The sequence below is a fragment of the Triturus cristatus genome, chromosome 5_1 (assembly GCF_964204655.1).
Source record: "Triturus cristatus chromosome 5_1, aTriCri1.1, whole genome shotgun sequence".
NCBI classification, from domain to species: domain Eukaryota; kingdom Metazoa; phylum Chordata; class Amphibia; order Caudata; family Salamandridae; genus Triturus; species Triturus cristatus.
In genome coordinates, this window is record NC_140587.1 from 653,491,353 (window position 1) to 653,511,587 (window position 20,235).

At 49.3% G+C, this 20,235-nt stretch overlaps 1 protein-coding gene across 1 annotated transcript in view; it reads right to left on the bottom strand.

Annotated features, from left to right (window-relative positions):
• Positions 1 to 20,235, bottom strand: part of RP1 (RP1 axonemal microtubule associated) — an 859,010-nt gene that overhangs the window by 221,748 nt on the left and 617,027 nt on the right. Inside the window, exon 5 of the mRNA XM_085605615.1 lies at positions 17,943 to 18,029. Coding sequence (XP_085461741.1) covers positions 17,943 to 18,029 — 87 coding nt within the window. The remainder of the gene's footprint in view (positions 1 to 17,942; positions 18,030 to 20,235) is intronic.

A 20,235-nucleotide genomic window follows, 5' to 3' on the forward strand; every position in this document is an offset into this window, starting at 1 on the left:
TCCTTTTCAATAGTTTGTCACCAACAGTTGCCATAAAGCTTTGCCATGCATCAACTGGTTTTGTTGTCAGACCTGCCCCTTGGGTATATAGTGTTTTAGCCGCGAGGGATACTGCATTGATGTAGCTGAGGTCACACCGCAACCGCTTAAGGTTTGAGGCCCCTTCGATGTTAGGCCCTGCATATGGCTCGAACTTGAGGAGTGGATTGGCTTTTATTGTCAGTTCTTGAGGCAAGTGGTCGCTGTGTTCCTTAGTCCCTATCCTGAAGGTTGCTACTTTGCCAAGCATATTTAAAGATGTAAATGTAAAGTCGTGGTGGGAAGATTGTTTTGTTGAATTAAACATTGCAGCTGGTGGGTTGTCCCTCTGAAAGCGCCCGTTCAAAGCTCTTAAGTTAAGATGTTTGAGTTGCCGTAGCACGGATTGTGAGCATCTTGTAGGTTTTTTAATTTTTGGAGAGCCCTGATTTGGTACTTCCCATACAGCGCTAAGGTCTTGATCAAGGGCTTCGTCTAATCTGGCACCGATAAGATGCATGTTAAAGTCGCCTGCCAGGATAATACAGTCAGTGTCCTTCTCATCCATTATCTTTGTTGTTGCTTCTATCAATTCCTTGGCCGCTTTCAATATTTGTTTTGGGTGGATGTAGGCGTTAAATATTATCTTGGCGCACGTTATTAAGCTCAAGTGCTATCTTTCCTACCTGTATAATGCTTGGAGATGCTATTTGAGCCTCTATTGGTGTGATTTCTCCTATTGTTGTTATGGATGCCAAGATCATTAAGCCTCCTGATCGAGGGCCAGAGTCGGAGCCTTTTGTTGCTGGGACGCAACGTGAGGTGTAACCTTGAAGCTCAAAGGCCTTACCCTCCCAGGTCTCTTGGAGCAATATCAAGTCAAATGATTTTAAGTATTGCAAGAAACTCTGGGTCATCGCTTTTGCTGGCTAGACCATTGATGTTCCAGATGCATGTACTGATTTCCCTGGTCTCATCCGGTGCCAGTCGTGAGCTGATTAGGCCTGGGCAAAAATTTCGTTCCGTTCGCGGAAATTGCGATATTTTGACATTTTTGCGTTCCGCGGAGAGCGCGAAAATGTCAAAAATTCCGGTTTCCGCAGCTTGGCGATAATTTGTTTCTTGCTCGCGCTGTAAAATGATACATTCTCGCGCGCGCGCGATCGCCTTACCTGAATCCCTGCGTTCGCCGACAAGTTTTCTTGATCCGGTCGCGTTCTCCATGAGATGTTGTATTGTTTTTAGCCATTTGCGCTGTCTCGCGACAGTTCGCGCCCGCAGTGACGTCATGCGTCGCGCGATCACGTCTTTCTTCTCGCGATCATGCACCGCGAGAACAACTCAAAACAAGATGGCCGCGCCCGCAAGCAGCCACATGGGTAAGTTGGCGACCCGCAACCATGCAGAAAATCGCGCGAACATGCCGGAAAAAAACTTCCGCATCTTCGCGATATTTCTGCTTGTTTGCGATAATTTTAAACATTCTCGCGATAATTTGCGAAGGTTAATTCCGCAAATTCCGCCCACCCCTAGAGCTGATCCCCCTTTGTCAGTTTGTTTGGTCCATGATGATTGTACACTGAATTTGCCTCCAGTGTTGCGATGTAGCTAACTAAGCATAACGTGATTCCCTTGGATCTAAGTTTGAGAGTGATGCCTTTATATCTGAGGCATACGCTCTGGAGGTGCTGCTCCTGGCTCCCTTTAGTACTGAAATGGTGTTTTTTCGTGTAGCAATCGTACTGGAGAGTTGAAAAGGTGTCTTAGAGGGAGGTTTTTGTTCGACTTCCTGTTTTATCCCCTATTGTTTCAACGTGTTATCTTCTATCATGATTTTCCTAACTACCTTGCTAGAGTTCCAGGTTGCTTTGGTTGCTTCTGGACATTGCAGGTTGTTGGTCGATTAAAACTCTATTGTGAGGAGATCAGCAGAGTTAATACTGTCACGGCTTGCGATGGAACATAAAAGCCGTAATATATTCCCTCTATTCAGTATGTCGTCTCTGCCCTGAGATGCGTATTCGGGGGTAAAAATAATGGTGGTGGTCATGCTTTCCTCGTTTTGCATCTCCATTTGCTTTATGGGGGGGGGCCTTGTTTTCAAAGGGTCTGGGTTGGGTGAGACGACTTGTAGTGACCCCCAGGTTGACACTTGTGGGGAGCGTTTGTTGCCGATCACTTTGCAGCCTTGCATTCCCTAAATCCCATGTCGTATTTATGATCCCTCCTGCTGGCTGTTGTGATAACTTCATGTTGTTAATCTGGATATCATTGCAGGGTCTTACACTTGAAGGAAATTCAAATTTAGTAATTTTTGTTGAATCTGGTTTGGCTGGGATTTGTCCTTTTCTTTCTTGCGATAACCCCTGCTTATTATCACTAGTTGGGAGGTTCTGTGATGAGTCTCTTAGAGGTGGGCCCAAGACCGTTGGCGAGGCGGCATTGGATCCAGTGAAGGAGGACTCTGGGTCATCGACCGGGGAATAAATGGGAGCCTGGTTAGCGTTCGCATTAATTGGTCCATAGGCGGGTAAGGTTAGATGTGGCTGAAATTCTATGCGTAGACCTTCGCCAATTATATTCCTGTTTCTTCCCTTCCTTTTTTTGTTCCTGCAAGTTTTCCGTGGTGTCCGGGTGTTAATTACAACATAGTTGGCTGTTGTTACTGCTGCTTCGCAGGCTGCTGGTGGAGGATTTCTGATTTTGATTACTGCACTCTCTGTTGGTGTTGTTAATACTTCACTACACGCTGGAAGGGGATTGCTGGCTAGTGGCCACTCTGATATTAGGTCCCCTATCATAGATGGTAGCGTTTGTAACTTGTCTACAATCGGTACACAGGAGCATGCTAATGGTGGTGTCTGAAACACATGTGCAGCTTCCTGTCCTCTCTTTATGAGGCCGTTGAGCTCGGATATCTTCCAGTCGATTCCTGAGATGGAATCAACCATTGTTTGAACAACTGTAAGCTGTAGATCCATTTTGTGGGATAGGAATTGTAGTGCTGCGGCTGAGTTTTGCAAGGTTTTAGATTGTAGGAGGCGACTAGTTCCTCCCATTCCTGTGTGGCTATGAGAGTCATGTCAGTGTACGTCAAATGGGAATCATCATAGGGTAGCAGTGTACGACGCACCGGAGGTGTGTTTACTATTGAATTGTTGTGAGCTGCTAGGCGTCTGCTTGAGTTGTTTGCGTTTGAATGGGAGAACTGTTATTTTGCTGAGGGGGTGAATCTTGTGCTTTTTGGTCCTGTTGATCCTGTCCCAGGGTTGTAATTGGTGGATCCGTAAGGTCCCTAAGGTCCGCCAAATCGCCCACGTCTGTTTGACTTAGATTTATCACAGCACGACTGACTGAGTGGCAGTGTGTGTCCGGTTCAGGGGGTCTGCCCGCCTTCAGAAAACCCAGCGAGCTGTTTTTTTCCTTACTGGGTACGTCCTTGGTGCAGTAAGGCAAGCCAGGGGGTAATTTGTCGCCCAATCTACCAGTTCTAGACCCTCTTAGGCTGCCAGCCTCCCAATTTATCGGGTTGGCTATATTCCCCGCACCCGTTGACGTTATTTTCCCGAGAAGGTGTTAGGGACTGGTCCTTACACATAATGAAGTCTCAGTTGGATTGGTGTTGTTCGAAGGGCTGTGGTCAAGTTTGCTTGGTAGAAGTGGTGTTTGCAGCCCCTTCATGTTCTCCGTGTTAGAATAGATAGCTGTTCCAGGATCTTTCAAAAAGGAACATTTTGTATAGATCCTGGGCTGGTAGGTGCACAGCTTTTTTCTCTGGGGCATCCCTTCGATGTTTATAAGATCTTCTGGGTCTTGACCCCTTGGTGGTGCTGGTAATGATGGTACACAGGGTAGTGGTCATGTACAGTCAGTTGGAATTAGAATGTTAGTTGACGCTGAGCTGTAGGCCTTATGCATACCTTGCCTCTCTGCAGATTTTTTTTACTGGTAGGGGACTTTAACATTCATTTGGACTGTGTTGAGGCCAACGACACAAGGGAATTATACAACTCATTGAATCTGGCTCAACTGTCCCAATGGGTTAGTTCCCCATCTCATGGGGGGGCCTACTTTAGAAGCAGTCTGCTCTAATTTCCCTCTATGTGCTCAAGAACCTCTTCCAGTCTCTTGGTCTGATCACTTTTTAATTCACTTTTCATGGACCATTCAGGCGCCTCATCCAGCCAAGAGATTTCCTCAGGACAGACCATCTCAAAGGATAGAGCCCGCTGCATTATGCAGAGTCCTGTCTAACACTTGCCCTACCTCCTCCAAGGCTTTGACTGGCGCTGTAGGGAGTTTTAATAACTGGATCTCACAGGCTGTGGAACATCTTTCCCCAACTCTTGCCTATAAGAGAGTTAGAAACACCCCTTCCAAACTTTGGTTCTCCAGCGAGCACAAGGAGCTAAAACAATCCTGTAAAAAACTGGAGCGTAGCTGGAGACAGGCCTATTGTCCTTTGGCTAAACTAGTGCTAAGGAAATCCCAGAAAGACTACTATGCTGCTATCAAGAAGGCTAAAGGCAATTTCTATACAGAGCGCACTGTTCAGTCGAAAAATAACTCAAAACATTTTTTTTCTATTGTCCAGAGTTTTCTGAACCCCTGCGCTGAACGTATTGCCTTTCCTGCCTCTAACTCTTGGTGTGAGAAGCTGTCCGGTTTCTTTATAGATAAGATCCAAATTATCCAGGACAGTTTTGGGACGAGTATACAAGGGCAGGCGGGGCTCGCTACTCAGAATGCCCCGGTATCGGATTCAGACCTTACCTCTTTGACGGGTTTCTCTCCCATTCCCCTGCTGGATTCCCTGTCCATTCTCAAATCCCTGAAATCGGGTTCACCAGCCGATCCTTGTTTAGCCAGGCAGATACCAGCAGCTGCTGAGGTGGTCAACCCCGAAGTTAATAATATTATTAATATTGCTTCTGACCACCACAGTTCCACCCGAGTGGAAACAGGCTAAATTGCTACCGCTGTTGAAAAAGCCTTCTCTAAATCCTGCTGTGTTAGCTAGCTACCGGCCCATCTCACTTCTCCCGGCAGTGGCGGAAGTGTGTGAAAAGGCTGTCTATAAACAACTTTCCAACTTTGTTGAGACTTCCGGTGCCCTCCACCCAGCCCAGTCAGGATTCAGGGCCACATATAGCACTGAGACGGCCCTTGTTGAGATGTCGGAGGTTATCAGAGAATGCTTGGACGCAGGCGGCAGAGCAGCCCTGATCCTATTAGATCTCTTTGCGGCCTTCGCTATGGTGCCCCATCGTCAACTCTTGGCCCGTCTCTCTAATATCGGAATCTTGGGCTCAGCTTGGGATTGGATCAAATTGTTTTTAGAGAACAGAACACAGCAGGCTTGCTGCCCCTGTTTTCTTCCGCCCCTAGAAAGGTGACTACGGGAGTCCTGCAAGGCTCCACTCTGACTCCCCTTCTCTTCAACATTTACATCACACCTTTAATCTATATGGCGGAGGAGCTGGGAGCTAAGATCATAGCTTACGCCGATGATACTCAGCTCCTCTTTATGTGGAAGGAAAAAGATTTGTCCCCGGACTTCGCCAAAAGTTGTCTTTCTGCCGTTTTTAGCTGGCTTACTAGGGCTCAGTTTAAATGCAATGAGGACAAGTCTGAGGTTCTTCTATATGTGTCTTTTCCCTCTAGTTTCAGGGAAGATCTTTGGCCTGCACGCTATCCCAGGCCAAACTCAACGGGCAGCCCAGTGAAGAATATGGGGGTCTGGTTTAGTGAGGACATCAGATTCTCACCACAGATTAAAAAAAACTGGATGGAGTGTGCTTTGGCACTCTGAAATCAATTAGAAATTCCTGCCGCTGCTGCTCAGATCGGCCAAGGAAATGGTGACTCTTGCCCTAATTCTGTTGCGTATTGATTAAGCCAATGCACTTTATATTGGTCTTCCCGGATACCAGCTAAAATCAATCGAAAACGTGGCAGCAAGAGTGCTGCTAGGCATCCCGGGCAGATCAAGTACAAAGCAACATCTCCGGGATTTGCATTGTCTTCCTGTGGTGCAACGCGTTTTGTTCAAGGCCCTCACCTTGGCCCACGGGGCCCTATACAAATCTGGGCCACCATACCTTAGGAGACGCATTGACTTCTATGCGCCCCCAAGACATCTGCGATCAGCAGCAGAATGCCTTGCAGTCATCCCCCGTTTTTGCCTTGCTCGAACGGGGGATAGCTTTCTTTCTTGCAAGGCAGCCAAAGCTTGGAATACCCTCCCATATGAACTGTGAAACACTCAGGATCTCTGGCTGTTTAGGAAGCAGTTAAAGACCTTGCTTTTTAACTAACGTACAGCTCCCCCAACACCTTTTTGTCTTATCTCCTTTAATTGGCTCTCGCACCGGGACACTATCGAGTATCCGTGTGCACTATAAGTGCTGTATAACATAATATAACATAACAGATGAACTTGTGGGAACACTCCTTCTGGGTGATGTGAGATTATTTGTATCTGTAATTATAGTTATCTTGTACTTTTGCTTGTCCTGTCGTGATCATGATCGTGTACGTGATTTTTATTATCTGTCGTCTCTAATCGTAAGGCTTCTTTAAGGTCAGATTTCCTCTTTTTTGACTTTGGTTTTGGCTCTAAAGGTGGCTGTCTAACTCTGCCAGATCTCATAGTGCCCCCTTTGTTGTCTTGGTGTCTTAGTGTTACCAGTGTTTAAACAGGGCTCCAACAAGGGTACACGGTTAGATCACGGTTGGCTCCTGGCTTGGACACTGTTGGTACAGGGCCGGTTAGGGCACGCTTAAAAAGGCCCTCGGTATGCCTTCAGTGTCACTCGAGTGCCCTCAGTGTGACCCTCAATGTCTCTTCTTATCTCTCAGTATCTCTCAGCATATGCGGAAGGCCGCACTGTGCTAAGTGACAAGACGTATGATGAGAGAGTGATGAGAAGCGGAGCACAAGTGTAATGTGTAGTACGAAATACCGATCCCCTCTGGTCCCTCTGGTCGCTGACGAAATGACGAGTTAAAAGTAAAAAGTTAAAATTAAACTTAAAGTTGTGAGAGGCAAATGAGAGGCAAATGAGGTGAAGGTCAAATGAGGGAATGCCGGTACAGCCGCACGCACGTTGGACAGGTCCCGCTGTCAGCTGTCGGCTGCAGAATAAGAGCAACTGTCCTCGTACTCGCACTTGCACTCGCACCCGGCGCACCGCGCTAACCCTGCACTGTGCAGTGGTGACAAGGACGACATTACCTCCTCGTTAGTCTTCCTCGCCACATGACTAACAAAGTGAGCGTCAGCTCCACAACAGAACCCTCCAAAGCAAAGCAAAAAACAAAGTCAGCATCCCATGCCTCCCATCCCTTCCCAATATGGCCAACCCAGTCACCCATGACCCCTATAAGAGGCGGGCCGGCCCAACCCAACAGCCTGTTTTTTTTGTTCTGCACTCTCTCCAGAGCGCATCAGGTGAGTGGTGCCTGCTGTAGCTGGTACGTGGTCTCAGGTTGGAGGTCCTGCTCTAGCGGACCCTAGGGGCTTGGACTCTGTTTCCCCCCGCTTATGGCCCCCGGTATTGGCGTTGGGTTGAGGTTTTCATTGCTTCCTCCTTCGTGCCGGTTAGGCTCTGCTTTAGCGAGCCGTGGATTTTTCAGGGGGGGCGGGGATGCGTGGGGGCAGTTCTTTCTATGCCCTTTTCTGTGTTTCCCTGGGGGGCGTTTGTGTGGCTTCGTTCTTTCTGTGCCTCGCTGTGACTCCCCCCTTCTGTATGGATACAGCCTTCTTAGCGCAGTAGGCTGCGCGTCAGTTTCCTCAGAGAGGGCATTTATTTCCGTCTTTAAAACTTGTCTGCCTACGATGTGGTTTTAGGGCTAGCGGTGCCGACATTACATATGGGGTACCATGTTCTAGTCTCGGCGCTTGCCGTTAGCGTCCTGTGATTCTAGGCACAGCACTTACTATTCTCGTATTGTACAGACACGAGATTAAATCCGACTTTTCTGTAATGTTTCTGGTGCTGATGTAATGCTCCGCCCGCCTTTCATTGACGTGCGGGCGGCGGCTGTACGGCGTTGTCCGTGTGTGGCCTCTGCCTCCCTGCTTCTCCTCCCCCGGGTCTCTAGATCGGGCGGGGGGGGGTTCGCGTGGCTGATTTCGGCTCCGAGCCGCGATTTAAATGCGGCATTTCGCTTCCCGCTTCGGCGCGGGGGCGGGAGGCGGCTCTGAGGGGAGGGGGCCCTGCGCTGCTGGGTCCTTGTGTGTGTGCCGCTTCCGCCCGCCTTCCCGTCCAGGTGCTGTGGCGGGCGGGGACTGGGGGGCCTGGCTTGCAGTACAGTTCAAGTCTTGGTCTTCCTGTGTTTCTGGGCGATTCGCTTTATTTCCCCGTGCCTCGCATAAACGTACCTGGCAGCGCTCTGTTGCCTTTGGTGTCGATCTCGGCGTGGTTTTGGCTCTGGGCCTCCCGGCTTGGGACTCCCCATGCCGTTTCTGTTGCGTCTTCGTGAGAGCGTTGCTTTCGGTGCGCTGTACCCACGCTGGGCTGGCTCGTTGTCCCGGGGGCGGGGTTTGGTTTGTCCCGCGCTGGCTCTCCCTGGTGTTGTCTCACTCCTTGTTCGCTGCTCGCTTGAGGTGCCGGGGTTGCTGTTGTCCGACCTGGAGCTATAGCTCATTGGTACGTCCTATGATTGTTCCTGTTCCCACGGGACTCGAGTTCGGGTCCCGCATATGCTTCGAACTGTCGTACGTTTGCTGCCTTTCTTTCTCTTCTTTGCAGGGTGGTGTATGATGTGAGCAGTCCACTCTTAATGCTATGTGACGCCGGTTGTCTCGCTTTTTTGTGGTGTCAGGCTCGCGCGCATGCGCGCTGGTCCTTTTCGCGCTACGGTTTTCCATGGCTCTGCTTGCTCTTTCTGGTGTTTGGGCGCTGGCGTTTCCTTCAGTTCACTCTGTACAGGTTCGCGGTGGCCTTCTGGTTTTTTTCCTACCCTCTTGCTCGTCCTTCTGTGGCAGGTGTGTTGTGACTTTTGTTTTGGAATGCGCACCAGGAGCTATGGCTCATTGGTGACTCATGTGCCTCACAGGACAAGGGTTCGAGTCCTGCAGACGCTGTCACAGGGACATAAGTTGGCAATGTTTCAGACTCTTCTTTACGGTGTATGCGACGTAGTAGCCTGTTCGGATCCCGGCCCTCCTGGGGCTTCTCGGTTTCCGTGGCTTTGCTTCGCTCTCTCCCTTGCGCCGTTGGCCTGGTGGCTTGGTGGTCTGTTGCGTCTGCTTCGGGCTCCTATGCCTTGCTCCGTCTCTGTCTCTATAGCCGTGTGGGGGTGGGATGCGCCGCCCTCCTTCCCTTCGGGGGCGGGCGGTGGTGGTTGTTTGCGACTGTCTTTTTGCTCCGCTGTCGCCCTTCCTGCGCGCGGGCGGTGTGTTGCCTTCCTTCTCCCCCGCTCCTGCTACTCTTGCCTCCCGCCTGCCTCTGGTGGGTGGTCGCCTTCCTGCCCGGTTGGTTCAGGGCTGCTGGGGGGAGGCCCGGCTCTGTCGGTCTCGCTTGCTGGTTCCCCCTTCTTCTGGCCCTCGCGGTCCTGCCCCTTCGCCCCCCCTCCCCCGCCGCCTTGTGCTTGCTGCCCTGCTTTAGCGGGCTCTGGGGTTGGGGTTTGGGTTTTTGCGTTGTCTGCCCCTCTCTGTGGGGCGGCTGTGGGCTTGTCTGTTTTTCCGGCTGTTGTGCCTGTGAGCGTGAGGTTTCCTCGGCCCCCTCTGTGTGGCTGTTAGGGGCGCGGGGCTCGGCTGGCTTTCTTGTGCCCCGTTACTTTCGTTCTGTGGGCTCCTGTTCCCGCAGTTGTTGTACTGCCCCGGTCGGTTGCTGTTTGGCCGTCCTTCTGTGGGTGTTGTCGTTGTTGTTTTATCCTTCTTCTGGGGCTTCTCGGTTTCCGTGGCTTGCTTCTCTTGCTGGTAAGCATGTTCTGTCCTGGTGGTTGGAGGTGCTGGCTGGGTGCTTGCTCTTCCTCCTCCGGTTCTGTGTTGCTCCGCTGTCATCCTTCCTGCGCACTGGCAGTTTGTTGCCTTCTACTCTGCCCCGTTTGGTTGTGGGTGTCCCGGGTGGTGGCCCCGCCTTCCGGGCTCACTTTCTCGTTCCCCCTCCTTCTGGCCCTCGCGGCCCTGCCCTGCGCTCCCCCCTCCCCCGCTGCCTTGTGCTTGATGCCCTGCTCTAGCGGGCTCTGGGGTTTGGGTTCTGGCGATTGGCTCCCCATCTCTGTGGGGGCGGCTGTGGGCTTTTCTGTACCGGGGTGCGTGTGGGTCTCTTGGCCCCCTCTGGTGTGACTCCTTGTCCCCTCGCGGGCTTTGGTTGCCTTTGGCTTTCCGACGGTGTCCGCTCTGTTGGAGTCGCTCTGGCCTTAGGGTTCAGGTCTTAGACTCTTCCCCTGTAGTTCAGGTGTTCCATCCCTGGTCTTTCCATGGCAGTGGGTGCTCAGTCTCTGGAGTGGGCACTGGACTTTCTTTCAGTAAGGTTGGAATGTGTTCACGGTTCCCGCGGTTGTTGTGCGGGGTCTGTCCCTGTCTGTTGCTGACCATCCTCCGGGGTTTTCATGGGGCTGTGGGGCTTTCGGCGTTGCCTCCCTGTCTGCACCTGGCCTGGTCTGCTTTCTGCGGTGGTGCAGGGTCAGGTCTGGTTGGTGCCCGGGTGGGGTTCCACCTGGGTCTTCCGGGTGCTGTGGACTGTGGGGTCCTCCTTGGCCTCGCCCTGACTTAATCGGGGCTGCGGCTTGGCCGCTCCTTTCTCGTTTTTGTGTTACTCACTCCGGCTTCACGTTTTCTCCGCCTGGTGCGATTCTGTGGCGTTTGGCATGGTCCCGACGCAGGGGTTTCTCGCTCTTTCGTGTGGCGTTCCATGCAGTCTTGTGGTCTGGCTGTTTTTCTTCTGCCGGTTGACTCTGGTCCTTCCTTGGAATTGGCCCGGGCCCTTCCCGCTCCTGTCCTGGTTCGGCTGGGGGGATCGGGCTCTGATGGCTCTCTGGCCTTCTGCGTCTCCTGCTTGGGTGTCCGGGGGTGCTGGTGCCTCCGGTTCTCTGCTCCCTGGCGGGCCCGTACGCTTCCGGTGTGCTTGTTTCCTCGTCTTTGTCCCTGGATTTGGGGTTCCGGGGTCTGTTGGCTCTGGTGGCTCTCTGGGGGTTTTGGCGTGGCTCGGGTTCGGTTTTCACCCTTCCCTCCTGTCCCTCTCGCCTTTGGTGGGGGCTCGCTTCGGCGGCTCGCTTGGTTCCTTTGGGGGCCGGTTCGGTCCGTGGCGCTGCCTTTTTTTCCCCTGCCTTCTGTGCTTGGGTGGTCTTTCGGGCTCTCCGCTTTCTGCGATGGCCTGGTTGAGTTCCCTTGGTGGCCGGGTCTCTTCGGTGTCGTTTCCGTCCCTTTTCCTGGGTCTTTTTGTTCCCTTGTTCCGGCCTGGGTGCTCTCCTTGGGGTCGCGGTTTCTCTACGGCGCCCCTTTTCCTTGTTACCTGGAGCTTTTGCTCGGTGGTGAGTCTTGTGCCTGTGGTCATGTTGGGTCTCACAGGTCGTGCGAGTCTCGCGAACGTTGGCGTACGGTCGCGCTCTTCTTTTCATGCGGCTCTTGCCGGTTTGCTTCCGTATGGTTCCGCTGCCCCGTTCCTCTGGCTCTCTCGCGGGTAGTGTTCTCCCTTGCGGGGTGGCTGTGTTGATCACACTACGTCTCCCTTGTGGATGTGCCTTGTCTGTTGGCTCGCTGTGGCGGGGTTGCCCTCTGTTCCTTCGGTTTTGCTTTTTCCTGAGGGGGTTTTGATGCCCCTTTTCGGGTTCTCCGTTGGCCGTTCCTGGTGTATGGGTCCGGCGTACTGTCTGGGCTCTGTTTCTGTGGCGTCTGGTCCGGAGCTTTTCTCTGTCCCCCTTTGCCGTTTACTGCGGCTGGTTCTTGCCGGCTCCTCGTGTTTCTGGGGTCCGGGTTTTTGTTTTTCCCGGTGTCGTTGGGTCCCGGGCTGGTTTTTCCTGCTCGTGGTTGCCTTTCCCCTGGGTGGTCCTTCCACTCGTTCTGGCCTGTTGGGTTTTGCCCTCTGGTCTGTTGGTGTCTTGTGAGTTTCCATGATGCCGTTTGGCTTTGGTATGTGCTCACTTTGTTAGTCATGTGGCGAGGAAGACTAACGAGGAGGTAATGCCCCGATTACTTACCGTAATCTTCATTACTCCAAGTATAGTCTTCCTCGCCACATGACTTCCCATCCCTCCCTCCCTGTCTGGCTATCGGCTTCATGTTTTGCTTGGTAGTTTCAGGCTATTGGGTTGGGCCGGCCCGCCTCTTATAGGGGTCATGGGTGACTGGATCGGCCATATTGGGAAGGGATGGGAGGCATGGGATGCTGACTTTGTTTTTTGCTTTGCTTTGGAGGGTTCTGTTGTGGAGCTGACGCTCACTTTGTTAGTCATGTGGCGAGGAAGACTATACTTGGAGTAATGAAGATTACAGGTAAGTAATCGGGGCAATACTGGCCACCGACTTTTGGCCTCCCACTTCCGGCCTCTGATTGAGCGGGGCGAGCAAAGATTGAGGCAAGCTAAAACAAGCTAAAACGGCCAAGGGCTCGGGCTCGGGGGCTCTCAAACACACAAAATATGCAGTATTCACAGTGGCCTGCAGGCTCCTCCTCCCCCTCGGCATACACTGAGCAACCCGGTGGGAGAAGGGAGATGTAAGAGAGCAGTGGCTGTGCTCTCGAGGTCTCGCTCCCTGGAGCATTGCGTAGCTGGGGTACTTGGCCTCTAGGGGGGAAAGAAAAGGAAAGGATGGCGTGGCAGTAAAGAGGAGCACGAGAGCAGGGCACACTGGGCGCCGCACCCAACCTTGTTGAGCCGCCTCTGTGGATGCGCCTGGGCACAACACTCTGTGGCCACCGCCAACGGCAGGCATGCTCTCATGCTCTTGTGCCGCTCTTCCTGTCGCACCTTCCCCGGCCACCTCCTCTGGGTCCTCTGGGTCACACACCGCCCGGAGAGATACCGGCAGACCAACCGCTCTGCCCGCGCTCCTGCTCCGCTCTGCTCCTGCTCCGCCCTCTGCCTTGCGTCTTGCATAACAATTCCACTCCACTGGTCACTTCACTGGCCGAAGTTACACAGAGCACGCGCCCTGCTGCAGAGACAGAGTCCTCAGCCAGCCTTCTTTCATCTGAAACAGAACCTACAGCCTGCTTGCCTTCTGAACTTCAGCCTGCAGCCTACCTGCCCTCTGAGCCCTAACCTCTGGCCTGCTTGATTTCGGAGTCTGAACCCTCACCCTGACTGACTTTGGAGCCTGAGCACTCATCCTGCTGGTCTTTGGAGCCTGAGCCATCATACTGCCTGCTTTCACAGCCTGAGCCCTCATCTTGCTTGCCTTCAGAGTGTGAGGCTTCAGGCTGCCTGCCTCAGAGCCTCTAGCTTGCCTGCTTTCCAACCCTGCTTTTCCAGTCTGCCTGCCTTCTTAAGTTCTAGCATGTATGCTTTTAAAGACTGAGTCTCCAGCCACAAAGACAAACCTTTCAGCATGTAAACTGCCAAGGCCTTAGTCTCAGGCATATCTGCTTCCAGGGTCTCCTGCATGTGAGTTTTCTGTATGTTTTCCACCAGGGCCAGAGTTCTTCCTCCAATGCTCTTGTTCGTTCACAGCCTGCTGTACTATAACCCAGATCTTAACATTTTGCCAATGGTTCTGTGGTACTTTACATTGCAGCTTGGATGGAAAATGACTTATTTCATGGGGGTAGTGGCTTTGGTTATGTGTTCAGATCTCGGGAACCGGTCTTGGGAGGAGGCATACTTTCACGATTCAATCCCTGAGCTCTCGTGCCCAACACCAGGGGGCCTAACTATGGGAGTTCCCAGTGTTCTAAGAAGCTTCTGGACCATTCACTGTACGGTTACACTTATTTCCTGGCTCTTGGACACTATTCAGAAATTCCCATCCATTCTCGATCCATGCCACGTTTTGTAAAGCCAGTGTGTTCTTGCTAATAACTCCATTACCTAAAATTCCCTGCTCTCTGCTTCATCTCCCCCTTGCAGGGCACAGATGGGTGGAGTATTCAGCACACCAGTGGCTAGCAAGTGCTAGTGTGCTCACGCCTGAGGCAAGTGTTCACAGTGAGCTATTTTCTACCCCAGTACCCTTCAGCCCAGTGTTGGTCATTGGAGCAGTGTTCCTATTTAGCTGACCGTTTGTTACTTGAGCTGTTTCCAGAGTTCCTGAGGTGTAGCTATGCCTTGCTTCCTGAGCTGTTGCTAATTCCTTTGTTCTTGAACTAGCGCTGTAGCTAATCCTTGTTCCTGAACTAGCACTGCTTGATGTGCTCCCTTGAATTCTGAGCCAGCTCGCTCTCTTTCTGTATATACTTTTTCCCTATTCCTGCTTTCATTGCCTTACTTCCAGTTTCTATTTTGTTACCTTCCTGTTTCATGCTGTCTTTGCTTCCATTTCCCTTGTGTGATTTGTACATGCTTTCTGCAAAGTATACCGTTTGTTTTCCTTTCTTTCCTGTTACGCACTCCTCCTGGATAGCTCCTTATCTATGGTGGCTGTGTATTTTGTTCTACACACTTACTGTTACTGCCTTGTGTGTTACTGCTTGATCACCAGGATCCATGGGCACAGCTGACAACCAGATGTTTTTGCTTGTTCACTGTGAGTATTGTTTTTGAGTTATCTTTATAAAATCACCATAGGTATCAGCTCCACAAACCTTGCCTTTGCATGTATATCCTATAAATGGTATTTGCAACCAGTATCTGTAACAGCAATTGTGTGAGAAACTTACTGAGCCTTATTGTGTGGAGCTCCTGAATACTTTAACCCAATTCCCTTTATTGTTAATGTTGTTAAAGATATGACTTGCATATCCATCCTGGATATTAGTTAGTCTGAATGCCAAATTACCTCTTGACTGACTGGCCTTTCTCAGCCTTAACTCTCTTGTTCCCTTTTGCAGAGCTTCCCTTTTGGATCGCCTTTCTCTTCCGACTCTCTGTGTGTGATCTTGGGCAGCTCTGAACCCAATATTCAGCCTACTTTGCCTGCCCTAAAACCAGTCCTTGCCAGAGTCCCTGAGAAAAGCATGATTTTCATTTTGAAAATGAAAAAGAAAATTCTCTCCTCGCCATGGCAGTCCCCTTCCATAGGGTGGGGATCATTTAGCAGATTTCATTGCCCCTTACCGCCAGGGATTTCCTGACCATAACAGGCAGTAAAAATGGACCTCTATTTCGGCCCATCTATATCAGGTGGCTGGAATTAGAGGTCTGCCTCCACCTTCGCTTACTCCACAGGGACTTCGGAAGGGTTTAATCAAAATGTAGATGGAGTAGTCATTTCCTTTGGTTTTTGCTTTGTTCGCCATAAGTTGGCAGGGTATGCTCAGACGTGAGTCCCTTGCTCACTTTGCCACTGGATTCAAGCAAGCCTGGCTGAAGACGGCTGAAATGCCAGAAACCGGTCCTAGGAAGCTTGTTTCCGGTCCAGGGAAGACATGGCTTGGCAGTTCGGGCTGGACTGTTCCCATGAGGCACAGGGTCAGACTGATTTGCATATGGCCATGTCTGAACTGGGGTGGCAGAGTGGGCTAAAGAACGGTGATGGATCAAACCCAGATCTGTTGACTGGGTGTGAGTGTTTGATTGGTTCTGATGCTCCGTCCATCACCACCCCCTTTTGTAAAGCTTTGTTCGCCATAAGTTGGCAGGGTATGCTCAGACGTGAGTCCCTTGTTCACTTTGCCACTGGATTCAAGCAAGCCTGGCTGAAGACGGCTGAAATGCCAGAAACCGGTCCTATGAAGCTTGTTTCCGGTCCAGGGAAAGCATGGCTTGGCAGTTCGGGCTGGACTGTTCCCATGAGGCACAGGGTCAGACTGATTTGCATATGGCCATGTCTGAACTGGGGTGGCAGAGTGGGCTAAAGAACGGTGATGGATTAAACCCAGATAAGTTGACTGGGGGTGAGTGCTTGCAATGTTCAACACTCCGTCCATCATTTCCTTTGGTTTTTGATGGAGTAGTATCTGCCAAAAGTAAACCTATGGTCTGCGCACATTTAAATCGATTAGGCGGACCACTAAGTTGGCAGGGAGGAACGACATTGCCGCTGCGACAGAGTTCCCTCCCTGTCATCATATAAAATAGGTCTGGCCTGCTACATGTGGGGGCAGATCCTTAGAAGTTTAAAGCCAAAACATTTGGAAAACCCTGAAATTATTTTGAAGGCAGAACCTAATTACCTACACTTCAGGAACTATTTAAACTGTGCTATTCAGACTGGCCTATCTTAGCTAAAAATATTGTGGTAACGAGTGAGGAATATGAGACAGGTGCAACAGCCCAAATTAAGTTGGACTCTGACTAATCGACTTGCATATAACAGAAGATGCACATCTTTCTGAAGTAGCCAGGAGGCAATGCAGAGTGATATAACATAAACCTTGAATAAATAAATATATAGTAGAGCTATATACTACTTAAAACTATCACATTTAGTTCGTGTAGTGTAGTAAGAAAACACAGAATAAAAGTTGATTTCATTATGGTCGCCTTTAACTTGGACTAGAATCATTTGGATTTCGATATCGAATGAATCGACAGAGAAAGGTTGAACCTAAAGAAATTTTATGAATATTCAGAGTGCACTTCATGTTGCACATTCGCGCTCTTCAAATTTTGATAACTTGCAGGTACTGTAGTTGTTTAATGTCTTCGTTTCATTTTGTTGAATGTATAGAGGTCTGGAACTAAAGTGCTGAACCTAAACATTAACAACAATTGAGTTTAAATAAAAAGCAAGGTTTGAGCAGCATCACGTATAAATGAGTTAGCAACAGATAACAGCAAATTATCTTTAAGCAAACAGCAGAACGAATGCAGCCTAGAGGCAGAGCGCACAAAATAGGAGCAAACAGGACACTATTTAAGGATAAGGTGAGTTATGTGAAGTGGGTTTAGTAAACGGTGGGCGAGGAGAACCTAGTTGGAATTGAAATCCTAAGTATTGCAAAGGTGGTATAAATGGAGGCTAGGCCAAATAGATATGGAGGCAAAATACAAAGTTCAAAAGTGAAAAGGTCCTGGTGGAGGCAAGGGAGGCAGGGATCCGAGCAGCAGGTGGTTTAAGAAGGACATGAACAGTTGAGGTATATGAACATGGCCCAGAACATATGCAGGAAGATCAAGTAAAACGTAGCGCTATAGCCCAAGAGAGAAATGAGAAGAGTAAGAATAAGTGTTTTGGTGATGAAGAGATATAAAGGCCATAAATGAGACTAAAGGTTGAAGATTAAAGAGGAGAGCAGAGGATAATAGGGAGCAGTGATGCCGAAATCTATAGTGAGTTGCAGAGTGAAATGGGACAAGTGAGGGGAGGGAGGAGGGTTCAGGAGGTTAAGAGGAAGAAGTGGTAATATAAAGAAAAGGGGCAATAAGAATGCAGAGACAAAGAAGCCATGAGTTCTTGGATGTTTCATTGTTCAGCTTGGACAAGAACAGTATTGCAGTAGGAGTGAAAGGGGGGTAAAGTGGTACGATTAAAGAGAATGCGAGATGTTATAGTCATTAGTATATGGTCCAAAAATTGTTTTCTATCTTTGCTATAAATAGTTTAAGAATGGCGTTCAATTTCAGTCACTCAGAATGCATGCTGATGCATTGAGCTCTTCAAGATCATATGCAGCTCTGGATTCTCCCCAACATCTGGAATTCAGCACTGACACATGTGCTTTCACTTCCAATGGGAATCTAATCAAGTAGTTCTAAGACGTGGGTATCATAATATATTCATCAATTTCCGAAAACAAATTTGTATTTGTATATTGAATGTGCAACGATCCAAAATCCAAAACAAAACACAATCATAATATCTTACCAACTCAAACAAAACACAATATAATACCTTCCTGTTACCTCAAAATATGTACATAATGTGTGCTTACCTCTTCACAGTGCCAAGCAGGGGAATCTCCAGAATTGTTGTGACCAATACGTATTTTATAGATGTCTCCTATATCTCCAGTGTTTATCTAAGGAATTAAAAAAACATAGAAAACTGCATAAAATTTTGGTACCAACAGTCCACTTTATTAGCACAAATACAGTAACATCTGGAACTGAGTCAACAATTATGACTAAGAGGCCAATTTTGAATGAAGATTTTTTGCTTAAGTTATCAATCAATCAACCAGACAAGGTTTGTAAAGTGTAGCTAATAACCCGTGAGGGTCTCCAGGCGATGATTGGTTAGACCGATTTGCCACAAAAATACAGACTTTCTATTTTTAAATACAATAGCAAATAAAATAAATGCAGGCGTTACAGTATAGCATTTATCTTTATAAAAAGCAGATTTTTGAAACCCCATATTTTATTAGGCTAATATCATGTCTTAGATAATGAAAGTTTCAAAATACATTGCCAACTTCATAACTTGCCTCCGTTTAAACATCATTTTCTCCAGAAACGGTAAATAAATCAGGGACCACTGTTGACTGAAATTTCTAAAGAACAGCCTCAAAAACTCTTTCCAGTGTTGGACTTGCTTGTCAGGCAGTCTGGCACCCTGGCAATCCTAGGTGGCCAGCTTTAGAGGGCTGGTGTGTAGGCCATTTTTAAGGTCCTGACTCAGCCCACAATACCCCCCCCAAAAAAAACAAGAAAGGTCCAAATTACAAAGGAATTAACTTTGTGTGTACTTTTGCTCAGCTTGTGAAGGATCTCCAAGGGCTTGGAGAAGAGCTTGCCTCCTGCTGAAGTCTCAGGAACAACAGACTTCACCCCCCAGCTACCCAGAGTCCTTTGGAAGTGCCTGCTGCTGCTGTTTGGGCCTTCTGAGGGACTGCGTGTCGCAAGTAGCTGGAAGCGCGACTCAAGAAGGAGAAGCGTGCCACCGTAGGAGCTGTTGTCGTCGCATCTCGTAAAGTGTGTCGCCGCTGCAGCATCGCATCGAGCTGAAGCGCCTCGCATCATCAAGGAAGTGTCTCGCAACGCCGAAGAAGCGTGTCGCCATCGCAGCCATCGTAGCTGACGCATTGCACCGCATCAAGAGAAGTCTCTCGCATCGAGGGAGAAACCGGCCGCCATCGGAGCTGCTGTCATCGCATCGCGTAAAGGGGTGTCGCCGCTGCAACATTGCATTGAGCGGAAGTGTCTCGCAAACGTCGGAGAAGAGTGTCGCTGCCAAGGCCGCTGTCGTTGCATCGCGTAAAGGGTGTCGCCGCTGCAGCTGAAGCATCGAGTCGAGTCTTCTCGCAACATCAGAGAAGCGTGCCACATTTGGAAGATCTTCACGTCTTTATTTCTTTGCACCAAAAACTTCATCGCATCAACATCGTTGCAACACTTTCGTTGCCCTGCGTGTCGCATCTAAAAGGTACATTGACTTAAAGTGTGGCATTTAAGAACTTAAGAGAACTAAGCTAAATTCTACCATTTAAAGTAACAGTATTGTGTGTTTTAGTCGTTTAATGGTCTTGTGGTAAATCTATATAAAGAATACTTATTTTTGATATAAAACTTGTGTGGTGTCCATCTGTAGTGTTGTCACTTGATTACTGTATGTGTTCACAAATGCTTTACACACTGCCTCTGAGATACGCCTGTCTGCTCGTGCCAAGCTACCAAGGGGGTGAGCAGGGGTTATTTTAGGAGTGCACCCCTTTACCCTGACTAGAGGAGGAGGTCCTTATTTGTCACAAGTGCATACCTGTGCCAACTAGAGACCCCCAAGTCTAACACCTATGTTACCCATTATGTATGGTACAAGCTTTAAAAAGGTGTTTTCCATACAGGGAAATCATTCTTGAAAACAGTATAGAAATAATTTGTTGTACTGTTGGGCTGTCTGCAGTAAAAAGAAGAGAACAATACAAAATATTTGACTGTATTACAGAGTTACTCATTAAGTATCCTATATGTATGTAAATATATATATATTCACTGAAAAAACCATAGGTTTCAGGGGCGTTATAGTTAGCTGGACATTTCCCTCGTACAAAACCTTAGAAATTTCCCTGTTATAGTTAGTTCAGCTAACTATAACTCGCGCCCCCGCAATGCACTGCTGATGACGTCACATATTATATCACTCATGACATGGTCAGTGACATCACTGATGACATCACTGATGACATCTGAAATGACATCACTGATGACATCACTGATGACGTCATCCATGTGATAAATAGTGCATCTTCTCACACCCTTTGATATACTCAATCAAAATTTCAGACG